General features: G+C 42.1%; 1 protein-coding gene across 29 annotated transcripts in view; it reads right to left on the reverse strand.

Annotated features, from left to right (window-relative positions):
- LOC147728754 (sorbin and SH3 domain-containing protein 2-like) overlaps positions 1–13109 on the reverse strand; it is a 643768-nt gene that overhangs the window by 288329 nt on the left and 342330 nt on the right. For 8 of the 29 annotated variants that reach the window (XM_086962510.1, XM_086962511.1, XM_086962513.1 and 5 more), the window contains one exon: positions 6194–6658. The exons of 14 other annotated variants lie outside the window; for them this stretch is intronic. In XM_086962510.1, the coding sequence (XP_086818636.1) occupies positions 6194–6658 (465 nt within the window). The remainder of the gene's footprint in view (positions 1–6193; positions 6659–13109) is intronic. 7 more of the 29 variants (XM_086962518.1, XM_086962517.1, XM_086962521.1 and 4 more) reach the window with 1 other exon arrangement.

Below are 13109 nucleotides of genomic sequence, written 5' to 3' on the forward strand. Positions count from 1 at the left end.
ATGCTTGTGGAGGCTCCACTTCGGGAGGAGGTCGAAGCCTCTCCCTCACAGAATACTGTGGGAACGCTGGGGGTGCAATCTGAGCACAACGACATGGTATGTACATTGCACGCGATAGACTAAAGGGCACACAGTGTTACTGAGTTATTGCACTGGTTTCATACTGATTATCATAATATATATGTGATGGGTGGGGTGTATCTAGCTGACCCGGGTGGGGAGGAGGGAGGGAGTTCTTTGTTTCTTTGTATAGGATTTGGATATTGTTCTTTTGGATCCTCCTATTTAGGGAGGTGTACAGTATATTTATTTATTTATAAAGTGTTATATAGTGGCGTCGGGTAGATGCTCTTCCTACAAAATGACACTGAATTGCATTGTCCTTGATTTATGTAATGAGAATATTTGTTTTATGATTGTGGGAATTATGATTGTATCATACTGAGTTACTCTGTGGAAGAACAAGTAAAAATAAAAAAAAATTTTTTACCCAACATAGTGCACAATTGTTGCGTTTAGAAACGATTTTCATATGGTAACGTTTAAAATTAATTTACATGTTGTTACTTTTTAGGTTCTAGCAGTAGGCCATAATTGAAGCGGAGCAGTTTTTATGCAAGTTTTACTAACACACATTTCAGAATGCTTTTAAAATGATAATGTGACTTATTCTATTACATTCAAACTTAGATTTTTTTAGCTTTAGATTTTAGGATTTACAGTACTAAAAGATGGAAATGTTGAATTTAAAAACATGAAGATGTCTTTCTCTCTAGGCTGCACTATATCACAGCTTTGTGCATTGGACTTGATATGTTCTCGAATGTTGTTTTATTTGTTCTTGATCCATATGGCACTCTTTATCAAAACAAAGACAGGTATTTTCCCTTTGTGTATGAATGGTGGGAAAGAAGCATTTACACCATGTGTCAACTAACCTGTGAGGATGCAAGAACCTTTGTTTCTCAAGACTTATGTGGGAAATTATGTGGGAGTAACAATTTGTACCTAGAGAGATGAAACTATTTCACCACGATACACAGGAGGAGTGTGCTTATAGCACCTCACATATTCCTTTTTGCGCCTTTGAGGAGAGCTTCTGTTTAAGGTGAGGCTGCCCTTTGGCATTTTTCCTTGCCTCCAACCTGCCTGCGGAACCATTTCTGTTATGCCCCTTTGCTATTTACCCTTGCTGATGAACTAGCTTACTGGACGATTTGTTGCAGTTTGGTGGGAAACAGCCATTACAACGTGGCCGTTTCCCAGCAATGCCATTACACCGCAAGCATAACAACGCATGTGATGTAACAACGTGTAGCCATTACTACGCGTGTTTTTACATCGCTTGCGCTGTTACACGCATGCAATGTAATGCCAATACTCCTCGCTGTGAGGAAACAGATGCTCTTCCGTTTCCTCACAACGACGTGCACCGCCCCTCCACGTGAAGCAGGAAGCAGGAACTGGGAGCAGAGACTGCGATGCTGGAGAGAAACCACAAGGAAAGAAAGGTAAGGGTGATTGTACTTGGGGTCGAGTAGTGTGGGTAGTGGTTTAGGGTAGTGTTGCAGTGTTTATGGGTAGATTAGTGGTGTTTGGATAGTGTAGGGGGCCGTGCTGGGGGTAGTTTATAGGGTTTAGGGTAGTGCGGTGGTCTTAGCGTAGTGTAGGGGTCATGCTGAGGGTAGTGTTTTAGGATTTAGGGTAGTGCAGTGATGTTTGGGTAGTGTAGGGGGTCGTGCTGGGGATAGTATTTTAGGATTTAGGGTAGTGCAGTGGTGTTTGGGTAGTGTAGGAGGTCGTGCTGGAGATAGTGTTTTAGGGTTTAGGGTAGTGCAGTGGTGTTTGTGTAGTTTAAGGGGTCATGCTGGGGGTAGTGTTTTAGGGTTTAGGGTAGTGCAGTGGTGTTTGCGTAGTGTAGGGGGTCGTGCTGGGGGTATTGTTTTAGGGTAGTGCAGTGGTGTTTGGGTAGTGTAGGGGATTGTGCTAGGGTAGTGTTTTAGGGTTTAGGGTAGTGCAGTGGTGTTTAGGTAGTGTAAGGGGTCGTGCTGGGGGTAGTGTTTAGGGTTTAGGGTAGTGCAGTGGTGTTTGTGAAGTGTAGGGGGTCGTGCTGGGAGTAGTGTAAATGTAGGCAGAGCACTGGGGGTTCGGGTGGGTCGTGCAGGGATACTACATTAGGGTTTAGTGTAGGGCAGGATAAAGTCACTTACCTTGCAAACTTTTACTAGGACTGTACCTTTACCACGCATGCCTTTGCATTGTAATGGCTTGCGTGGTAAAGGCATAGTCATCGTAAAAGTTTGCGATGTAATGGCATGTCGTTGTCATTACATCGTGTAGTAATACCCGCGTTGTAATGGCACGTGTGGTATTGGTACGCGATGTAACGTCATACATCTCAGTTTGGTGAGATGCCAGAGTTGAACTTTTCCTGATTTATGGTCCATTCCCTTTTCTTTATCTATGGACTTTGTCCCCAGTGGACTTTAACTTGATTGCCTTTACCCATGCTTAAAGAATCTTCGAGAACCAACTTCTTGCTTTGTTGGTGGTAGAAATCGGATTGTATGATTGCAAGAAAGCCATCCTTCTAATGGATTCTGTTACTTAGGGTTAGATTACATTAACTAAATGTGTGACTTTATATTTTGAATTGTTAGTTATATGACTGAACTTCTTAAAATGTTACGTATATGCATTGATTTTGGATCTTTAGTAGAATAACCAAATATTCTTAAGTTGTCTGAGTCTTATTGTGTCTAATGTTATTTTACAGAAATTGTGCTAAACTTTAAATGCATAACAGTGATAGTCAGAGTATTTTCAGAACATCAAGTTATTTTGCTCTTGTTCTAAGTAGCCACAGCAGAGCACTTAGGTTGCATGATTCAGGTTAGACTAAACTTCTCAGGAGGTTTGGTCTACCTGTTATCATACTTTATTTCTACAGTACGGTCCTAAGAATGGTTTACCTTAACCTGATTACCAATTTGTGAGTTGGCTACCAATTAGTGGTCCTTATTGGGTAGCTGACTGGTAGACATCCTGTCTCTTCATCTACCTCACTATGACAGAGAAAGGTCTATCAGAGGTGAGATATTGAGTTAAAATAAAAATCCTACTTCATGGGACCAGTAGGAGAGTTGAGGTTAAAGTAATGAGAGTACAAAGCTTTCTGTGCTCGTACAGTACTCCATTTCAAAGACTGACTCTATTTAGAAGATTTCACCTCTCTCCAAGTACTCTACAAAGGGCTCTCACCAACTCACTCTAAGCGTATAAAACCTGTTTTATCATTGTGTGTGAACAATAATCATTCGAAGGAATTTTCACCTGAAGAGCTACCACCAAGAGAACTGACTGTGAGCAATTATTACATCAATTCTAGAGCCCTTACTTCCAACACTTTTTTCAACTTCAGGATCACCTATTGCAAACCTCTGCTGCTGATTCAGCATAGATGTTTGCACTAGCAGCTCATTCTAGCTGTCTCAAGGAAGCTTTCAGCAGCGAACTGACAGGGAGAACCCGACCACTTACGAATGGGAGCACCATACCCAGCTTTGGTCCCTTGAGGCACTGTCCACTGTTTGGATCTTTTTCTTTCAGTCAAGTTGTTTTCTCAAGGTGTTGCTCTCATGCCTACATGACCAACTCCTACTTGAATGTACAGTACTTCAAAAATCCATTGAAATCTTTTTGGTTGAACCCAACCGTCTGCATCAAGTCAACAAGGTCTAACCTCAGCTTGGCACAAGTATTGAGACTGGTCTCACTCAAAATACCTATCAGGACTCTGAGCAGAGTTTCTGACCATTTCTAATATACTTAGTTGGCCCTCACGGTAATAATACTGATAATGTTGAATGCAACTCTGCACATTGAGTTTGAACAAGTCACCTAAAATGATAGCCTATTGTACAACATGAAGAATTTAGACCTACCTGCACCTGTGTGTTTGTGGATTTATTGTGCTGCGGATGCTGGGCTTGGTCACATAAAGCCTTTAGCTTTTAACCCAGCTGTTGGTTGTCAGTAAATTTCCCATGTTTCTGGTTTGCACTTCATGTTCACGGTCCTCATCTTGCCAAGCACAGAGCTGAAGAGTGATCAGGATATGGGGTGGTGGAAGGTTCTGGCTTATTATGTGACATTCAAGCAAGTCTGGGTAAAGATAGGCAAGATTCACTGCTATTCCTGGTGCAGCTAACTAAAACAGAGACCTATGCTGAAAGGAAATATATGTAACCTTTTTGTAGTCTGTCATAAGAAAGTACGTTTTTCTTTGCCGCCTGCAATACTTGAATTTTTTTTCTAAAACCTGCATTAATAGGAAACACTATTTACTAGTCACTTGGCTTCTTTTTCTCCGTAGCTTGAGATCGCCTAGAAACAACCTAGGCATGTGTATTATAAAACACTGCACTGGACACATCTTGCCAAAACTGTAGACTTGTTTGAATATGGTTTGTGGCCATTTCACCACATGCAAAATGCCAACTCACTCTTAACACCAATGTTTACCCTGCGATGATTGATGCATTAGCTTTATTTGTATTTTTATTTTTAACGGAGATTGCCCTCCTCACGGACCCCTACTCCCCTTACCAACCTGCTGACCGTTATTTGCCACGCACAACTGCAGTGCTGTTTAATTACGCACTGCAGAGCAGGCAGCGAAGTGTTGACTGGCGGGAACAACATGGCACAAAGTCTGCATAACTTTGAATATATATTCTTTAATCCATCTAACAAGAAGGTTGCACTAAGATTTATGATCTATTTGACTATGAAGGTGATTTAGAGTTTGACGAATACTGCACAATTTCACTCTAAATTGGGCGGATGACTGGGGGTGAGTGTCTGAAAAGTTTCAACGCTCCGTCCAGCATCTCCTTGTGTTTGCAAATGGGACATCTGCCAATTGTTGGCAGAAATCCCACATTAAGGAGAATGCCTTAAATTCCCATACAAATACAAGCAGAATCCTTATCCTAGGTGAATCCCCGTAGCTCTGGTACAGCTACTGGTAGCTTCAGAAACTAGTTCCCCTACGGATCCCTTAACATTATATTTAAGAGTCATTCTTGATATTTCTTTATCTCTTCAACCTTAAGTTAGAGAAGTTACCTCCCGGTTCTTCTATTTAAAGAAGATCAGAAAAATGTGTTCTTTTCTGCCTCCACAATGCCGAAAACCAGTTTTTCAGGTAACAATTGTATCTAGAATTCACTACTTCAACATGCTTTGTTTATATTGCTCTAAAGGTCTATTAGCGAGACGGCAACTGATTAAGAACCTGGGGCCTCCAAAGATGCACTCTTATTTCACCTTTTATCGGCCAAATTGCACTGGCTGCTTAGTGAGAAAATAGTCTTACATAAGGGCCTCTGTTTTGATCATTTGGCTTTCCACCAAATTGACCAGTGTATAATCAAACATAATTCCAACCTTAAGCACCAAACAGACAGCTTTCTTCTACTACCTCGGCAAGAATATCGGTTCCACAAAAGAATTGTGGTTCCTCAGTGCAAAAGAGAATGTATTAGTGGCCATATCTTCTCAGTTTGAGCATTCACAGAATGGAATGGTTCTGCCTCTGGTTTTAAGATTAGAAACTATTCATCTAGCCTTTAGAAGATTACTTAAGTACCAGGACACCCTTTGGGTAAACATTGTGCTTTATAAAACTGATTATAAAGTTTGGACAATTATAGTAATCCCTCATTTGATTATCACAGGATCATGGAATGTTAATGCTGACACTCCTTGAATACTCTGACAATTCTACCTTAATTTCCCTCTTATATCTGAGGATTTCAATTTACACTGTAATGATAAAAAACTATTTTGCAAACCAATCCCATAAACTTGACAGCATTGCCACGATAACATCATTGCCTCTAAATGAGCATGAGTAGCTCTAAAGCATTGGAAAGATGCAATGATGTTGACAATACCCAAAGAATTGTGTAGCTAATTCAGAAATAAAATTTTGCGTTCATGAGTCCGAAACTCATCGTCAGCGTGTTGGGCCTGACCATGCATTTAACTGTCAATTACACAATTCAGAAGAGAAAACCATGCATTTGTGAGTAAAAGTAAGGTGATGGGTAAGTGTTAGTTCCTCCAAAGGAGAATGTTAAAGTCTCACAAATCAAGGATAAGGAGGCAATAAAGGAAGGATAATTACATGAGAGATGGTAGCGGTGCTGGTTACGGTGGTGCCATCTGTCACTGCAGACGTCTGACTCAAGGTGGGGGAGGGTGTTCCGGAACGGTCAGTAGTGTCATAGTCACATGTCTGCAGCTCATCTAGAATGGCCGTGGAGGACTCGCTCACTGTGCGGGAGGAGTACTCACTCACGCTAGCTGAGCCTGCTTCCTTCCGGTCAGTCATATCTCCAAGAGCCTGGTAGGGGTATTTGTAAGAGGATTGTGCAAGGGATCTAAGGAAGCGTGAAGGAACAAAATCATCAAGCGTTGGGAAAGTAAGTAATTCTGTGCAGGTGCCACTCTCTGGCGGGAAGGAGCCGCTGTTAACCGGAAGCACGGGAGGGAGAGGAAGTGGCAGTGCAGAAGCTTCCGCCGACGTTTGCCTGTGTGACTGTGAAGCAATTACCTCCATCACCTTTGTAGTTATTTGTTGGTTTCCAAGCTGAGTTTCAAAGAAAAAAAAATTAAGAAAACATTACCAAATTAACAAAAACATCCCCACCAGTTTTAAATGATTTTGGAGACTTACAAAGAAATTAGTTCAGCATTCCTTTCGAGCCCTCGTTGTATTTACATTAGGAAATAAGGCCACCTGGTTCCACACTAGAATATTAACATAAATTAAAACGTCTACAGTTCCGGAATGTGACACCATCTGTGAATTCATGAGAACTGCAATGTAAAAAGCTTTGATAAGTTCTAGTAAAATCAGCATGTTTCGATTATTCTTTTTGATTGGGAGTTTATCATTAAACATGTTTGGTTTGTATTTAAGGTTGGATCTAGCTTAGGTTCCAGATCTGTGCTTTCTCCATGCTTCCATGGATTGCTAGATTGTGAGATGACAGTCGAAGTGCTGTGAAAAGGTGGGCAGCTGCAGCTACCCCAAATATGTTATCCAATTTCATGAATTAAAAATTCAACTTCATTGCAAAACGAGGTCAAATTTGTATGAAATATATTTCATAAAGTTTGATTATGTGCACGATGTGTGTGAGCTTAATGGAAGCAGATTATGAAAGCAACACTTTACAGTTATATAATTAAATGTAATAACCTGCACCTACATTATCGATATTAATAGCACCAATGTACTCCTCCATAATGTGTTCAACTAATTTATTGTTTAAAAAAAATCATTTAAATGATTAAAGATTTCTTGCAGCTTCCTTGCTATACCTGTAGGAGCCGGTTTAGGATGGGAGGACTAGCAGCACCATCGCAGATCTCACTGTGCACTCGGAGTTGAAGTGTGAGCTGCTGATCTGGGCCGTGTGACACTTCCAACACCAGGTTATACATAGCACCGCCGCCATGCACCTGAGTGATCACAGAACAACCTCAAGCGGCCTGCTCGCTCGCGTGTACCACGTCACAGTTACAAAGCCGCCATGTCATAAGTGCAGACGCCTGCAGTGGGCCTTCCAGGTCCACACACACAGCCAGATGAGGGATGCTCTTGGGTATGTTCTGCCTGCATGGCCCCGGCAGCATGGACAGGATCATGTATGTGACTATCAGTCATGGTTTCAATAGAGGACAAAACTCTCTCTCCTTGCCCTCTCCCTCCCAAGTGGGGTGCACTCCATTGATGCTAACCCAACGTTAACCCAACGTTTGGGAGTGGTCCAGAGTCCCTGTTCCTTAATGGGCTGCACTGAACCTACATGCACGAACCCTACATGCATGAATTCCATGAGTTGCCTGTCTCACGTGGCACCCCAGTCCTTTGTACATGAAAGCATCTAGCTGAGGTAATAGCATTTCACTCACATGCATGGTGGACACCTCTTTGCAAATTAGGACCCTCACCATCTTGAATGAATCAGGGCGGAACCCATGGATGCACGTTCAGTATTACTGAGGGTTCTTGTGCCTCCATCTGTAATATAAAGTAGGGCCACCTGCACTTGAAGCTTGAAGAATGGTGTTAGCGCAGGGGGGGTCTTTACATGACACAGGCCCACGTGTGAGGAGCTAGTGTGCTTTGCGATTGTGAATAGGGTCATTATTATTTATTATTATTATTATGTTTCTTATATAGCGCCAGAATCGACCCCCGAAGGGGTATCTCCGCGCTTGTCTTGGGAACCCGTCCTGTCTTTTCCCTGTGAGATAGCCCCTACAGGGCATCCCCAAGGTGAGAGCCAGGCATCCCGCCGCGGGGGGCCGTTGTGGAGATTAAGCAAGCTTAATGCCCAGAGTTGCAGAGTGTGAACCCATGATTAGGTCAGGCACCGAAGCGAGAATTATCGAGTCCGTGGACATTTGAGCTCAAGACCCTGCCGCGTCGGGAATTGAACCCTGGTCCCGGGTCTGACCTCTGCTTCAGGGTCTGCCTGCTCTAACCAGTGAGCCACACTTCTCCACACTGGAACTATAGTAAGCACCTATTTTTTTGCAGTGGCTCAAATACCCAACATCGGTTTGGTGAGCATTCACATTTATACAGCTTGTCAGCTCAATACAGCCTTATTAGTTTAGCCAGATATCTAGGTCAATCTAATGAAAAAAACACCACTGTAGTGTGTGAAGTCAACTGAGGTAAAAACACATTTGTGTAGCAGACACTTCCCATCCTAATGTTGTGCTTTTAGGGTGATTTCCTTAAGTGGATTAGTCCAGAGGAAATAAGAGATCAGGTTATGGATTGTTCTACAGGAAACCTCAGACTGTTCTATGCGGTGCCACAAGTGCAGCATCCGTGCAAGGCTTGGAGCGGCCTTGCTACTTGAAAGGAGTATATTAAGGCAATAGGACATGCTTTCTAGATTTGGAAGGTAGTGTTGGGATGATTCCTCTGGACAGAGTACACATTGTTTCAGCACTGGCAGAAATGTCTCCCATGGGTGGATGCAGGTATCTGATTGTTCACCATGGAGAGGAGATTCTCTGTACCCTCACTCGGGGGTGCGCGGGTGGGGTTGTCTCATACACCTTCCACACCAGTGGGTGTAAAGGAGATCCCCCAATGCTGTCTGGTACATCATCCAAGATCTGAACAGGGATCATCACCAGCAGCAGTCCCTGCCTGTCAGTGAGATTGCAGAGTAGGGTGGTAGCTCTCAATTGGCATGAACCATCCAACCAGAAGCTTCCATCCTTTGAGGATAGAGAGCTGTAGTGATTTATTGCCAAATGGATATCACTTTTTGGGAACATGCACAAAATGATGATTACATTGCATGGATTTTTCCTTCAAAGACTGCCATGTGGAATATCAAGGGGATCAAGAAGCGGTGTGCGTATGCAGCACATTAATAATTAGCAAAATATTTTAGGCAAACTTCAATATTAATGTTAGAATTGAGGCTATGTTGTTTTAGGTAAAAAAAATCTCAAAACTATCTCTCAACAGGTTTCAAAGTCTGTATTTGGTCTTACGATTCATGTGAATATTTCATAGCCAACACATGCTCAGATACAAAATGCATCTGTTGTGGAGAAGTGTGGCTCAATGGTTAGAGCGGCAGACCCTGATGCAGAGGTCTGGCCCGGGACCAGGGTTCAATTCCAGCCTCGGCGGCTCTTGGACTCAATCTCCCCAGACCTGTCAATTCTCGCCTCGGTGCCTAGTCTAATCATGGGTCCCACTCTGTGACTCTAGGCAATAGCTTGCGTAATCTCCACAACGGCCCCAGCAGCGCTTGGATGCCTGGCTTCACCTTGGGGGTGCCCAGGAGTGGATATTTCACAGGAAAGCCAGAAAGGGTTTCACAGCGGTATGAATACAGCGCTACGAGAACTCAGGGTAGAAGTGCGCTATATAAATACAAATACATTTACATCGAGTAGACCTGAAAGGTTAGAACAAGGAAAGCCAATATTCGAAATCTAGAATAGTGTGCAGCACTAGCATGATGGATTTTTAACTCACCACTAGGGTTCCCACGGGTTAGTTCATATTTGATTAATAAGTCTCACTACCTATAATATTATATTTGTATTTGTGAGAAATCATCATGACAAGGATGCTTACGATATATGTTCATGTACTGATGAGCCTGGTGCGGTACCAAAGTATTGTTATCGGTACATTGTATGCTGTAAATATTGTGCTCTAAATATTGTCTATAAAAATGTCACCTCATTAGAGTTAAGAATAGAAAATCTACTTTGAATGGGACAGTGTTTTCGTAAACAATATTTAGTACACAATATTTATGTCAGATGATATTTCTGTGCACAATATTTTGGCATGCACCATATTGTGCATCAGTTCTCGTCCTAAACATATTTTTCACAACTGGAGTATTATTCTCTCTGCAACATTACGCCATCAATGGATGACTGTGGGTGTATATGGAAGGTATAAATGAATTGTGGTTCACCCAACTTTAGGCTATTTAACATGGTGCTGCACAGCTGGTTCCAGCACTGTGTCCTAGGGATCAGATCTCTTCTCCCAGAAAAGCTCCCTTCTCATCAAGAATCCTTTTAAACGGCTTTGTCTTGGTCACTGTGCCATGCCCAGGAATGGGCTTCTTTGCTTGCAATCTTACTTAAAGAGATGCATGACTATCAGTCCAGTTCTTTCTTTGATCTCAGTACATCAGCTATTTGCTCCTACAATGTCATGAGCCCACTGTAGGAGGTATATCTTTCTTTTACCTGAGTTCTAAAATCTTGAAGACGCTGGTTGATGATCTCAGAGCTACAGGCCTTAGAAGCTGCATTTTTTCTAAAATTGTTTAGAACCATGGATTCCCAGCCAGTTCTGTACCTTCAACTATGGACACAGGGATAACTCTCTAGGTAGCTTTAGGTAGCTGTCACTTTAAACAGGTTGTCATGCAACTACAATTTAACTACTTCCACTGCAGAAGCCCTACATTGTTTAGATTCCAGTTCAGTACCACAATTCAGACATATATGACTGTTGAGAACTTTCAGCAGCTCTTTCCATATGTTTGACTTCTTCGCTACATGCCTGGTTCCTCGGGGGATTCCTTTCTACTACAGATTTTATGGCTCTTGGAAAAATCTCCACACTCAAAATATTAAAAAGGAAATCTAGCAGGAAGTGGTTCCAAAACATGGCAAAGGTTAAAGAGGCATGCTGCAGGACTGTGAAGATACCAGGGAAAGGGAGATGTTTCTGCTAGCTTCAGGGGCACAGTCATTGACTAATTACTGCTGGCAAGAAAAAAAGCAAACCTTCAGAAATCCCTGTTAAGCCCCAAAACCAGGGTTTAGGAGAACACCAGAGATGAGTTTGATCTCTGCAGTCTCGGATCAGCAATAATATACTAATCAAAGCGACACTGACAAAATATAATCTAAAATCACTAAACACACCTTCGCTGGTTCCATGACCTGATATTCCTAACCCATTGCTATACCGCTCTTTTTCAGAACTCTAGAACAGTGAACGCTAGCACCAACCCGGATTACCGCAACCTGATTTCAGTGGGGCTAGTGTCATCAAAAGCTGTATTTTTACCCTATAACTGATTTTCTTTATCAGTGCAATTAAGCGTCCACAATGAAGTCTTCTTAGTGACTAAACCACTATAAAAACTCAAAGAATTCACAATCCTCAATTCCTAGTCCGATGTAAACCTGAAGATAGTAACCCGGGAGTTACAATACTACCTTGAGGACAAACAGCTTCCAAGCTATGGTCAATGTGTCTTGTGGTCTTGCTACAGGACCACGTTTTTATATCATGAGCTATTTTTACCAAACCCAAGAGAGACACATGGATTCTCTCTGCAAGGGACTGGCATGGAATGAGTGGAAGATTAAGTGGAGTGAACTTGTGCAGCAACTGAAAATCAATGTTGAACGAAGGGTGCATTGTAGACGCTCCATATCAAGCCTGATCAAAGAGAGAGGAAGTATACCACTCTCACCTGGTGAAAACACTGGACAGGAAATTCCACCTTTGAACCAGGGGTAGAATATGTCCATAGATCTAGAACCTATTGAGCATTATGGAATGATGCACTACACTATATCTAGCTCTATCAGTAAGTCACTGGTACACTCATCCACAGCGGCTAGAAAATCACCAGAGACCACCATGTAAGATGCCTGAGCCCCAAGGCCTGGATCAACGCCGTAGCTGAAGGAGCACCATGAGATGCAGGGTATCCAAGTAAGGTGCAAGTTGTTGGACCATCATGAGTTCTGAGATCTTGAAGACAAACACATACTGGTGGAGTGCTTATAGTTTTACAGGCACAGCGCCTCCTGAGGAGAATACTGTTGCTTTGGAGTATTGGGGTATGTGTCCCTGGGCCATATGTCTTGTCCACCTGGAGTTGTAGTTCCAGACCGGTTCTGTCCTGTATATGCGAGTGTTTAACCACATCCTTTTCCTGGTAATTCTGTCACATAACCTTGGATATATATATCGATGTTTCCACTGGCAATACTCCATACAATTATTTTGCAATATCTAAGTGCTTTCTCAGTTCAAAGTGAAGTGTACCTTTTGCAATTAAAAATTAATGTTCATTTAAACAATCATGCTTAGTTTGAGATGCAATTACTGTGCTTCCAAAACCTACAATCATCAGGTAAAAATCCTTTAAGAATAAGGAATCTTTCAGACAGAACTAGAATCATGAAAACAAATCTTAGTCATAGCAAAACAATATCCACAGTTAGAAGTGGAATCGGATATGATGGATGGCTCTTAAAGCAGCAGGAAGCAACATTAACTCAATTCCCAACCGAAAATCAGAGAGAAACATTTTGAATGCAAAATAAACTTTTTGGTGACACGGGAAAACTGAGCAACTAACATGCTGGTTATTAAGAAGAAGAGAAAAGAGGTGTGAACCTCAAATAGTAAAATAAATGGCTTGTGGGAATTAAGTAACTATGAAACATTGTAAACATTACCCCCCCCCCCGTCTTTTTTTCATGTCACTTCACAGTAATAT

This window comes from Lissotriton vulgaris, chromosome 3_1, assembly GCF_964263255.1.
Source record: "Lissotriton vulgaris chromosome 3_1, aLisVul1.2, whole genome shotgun sequence".
Taxonomy (NCBI): Eukaryota; Metazoa; Chordata; class Amphibia; order Caudata; family Salamandridae; genus Lissotriton; species Lissotriton vulgaris.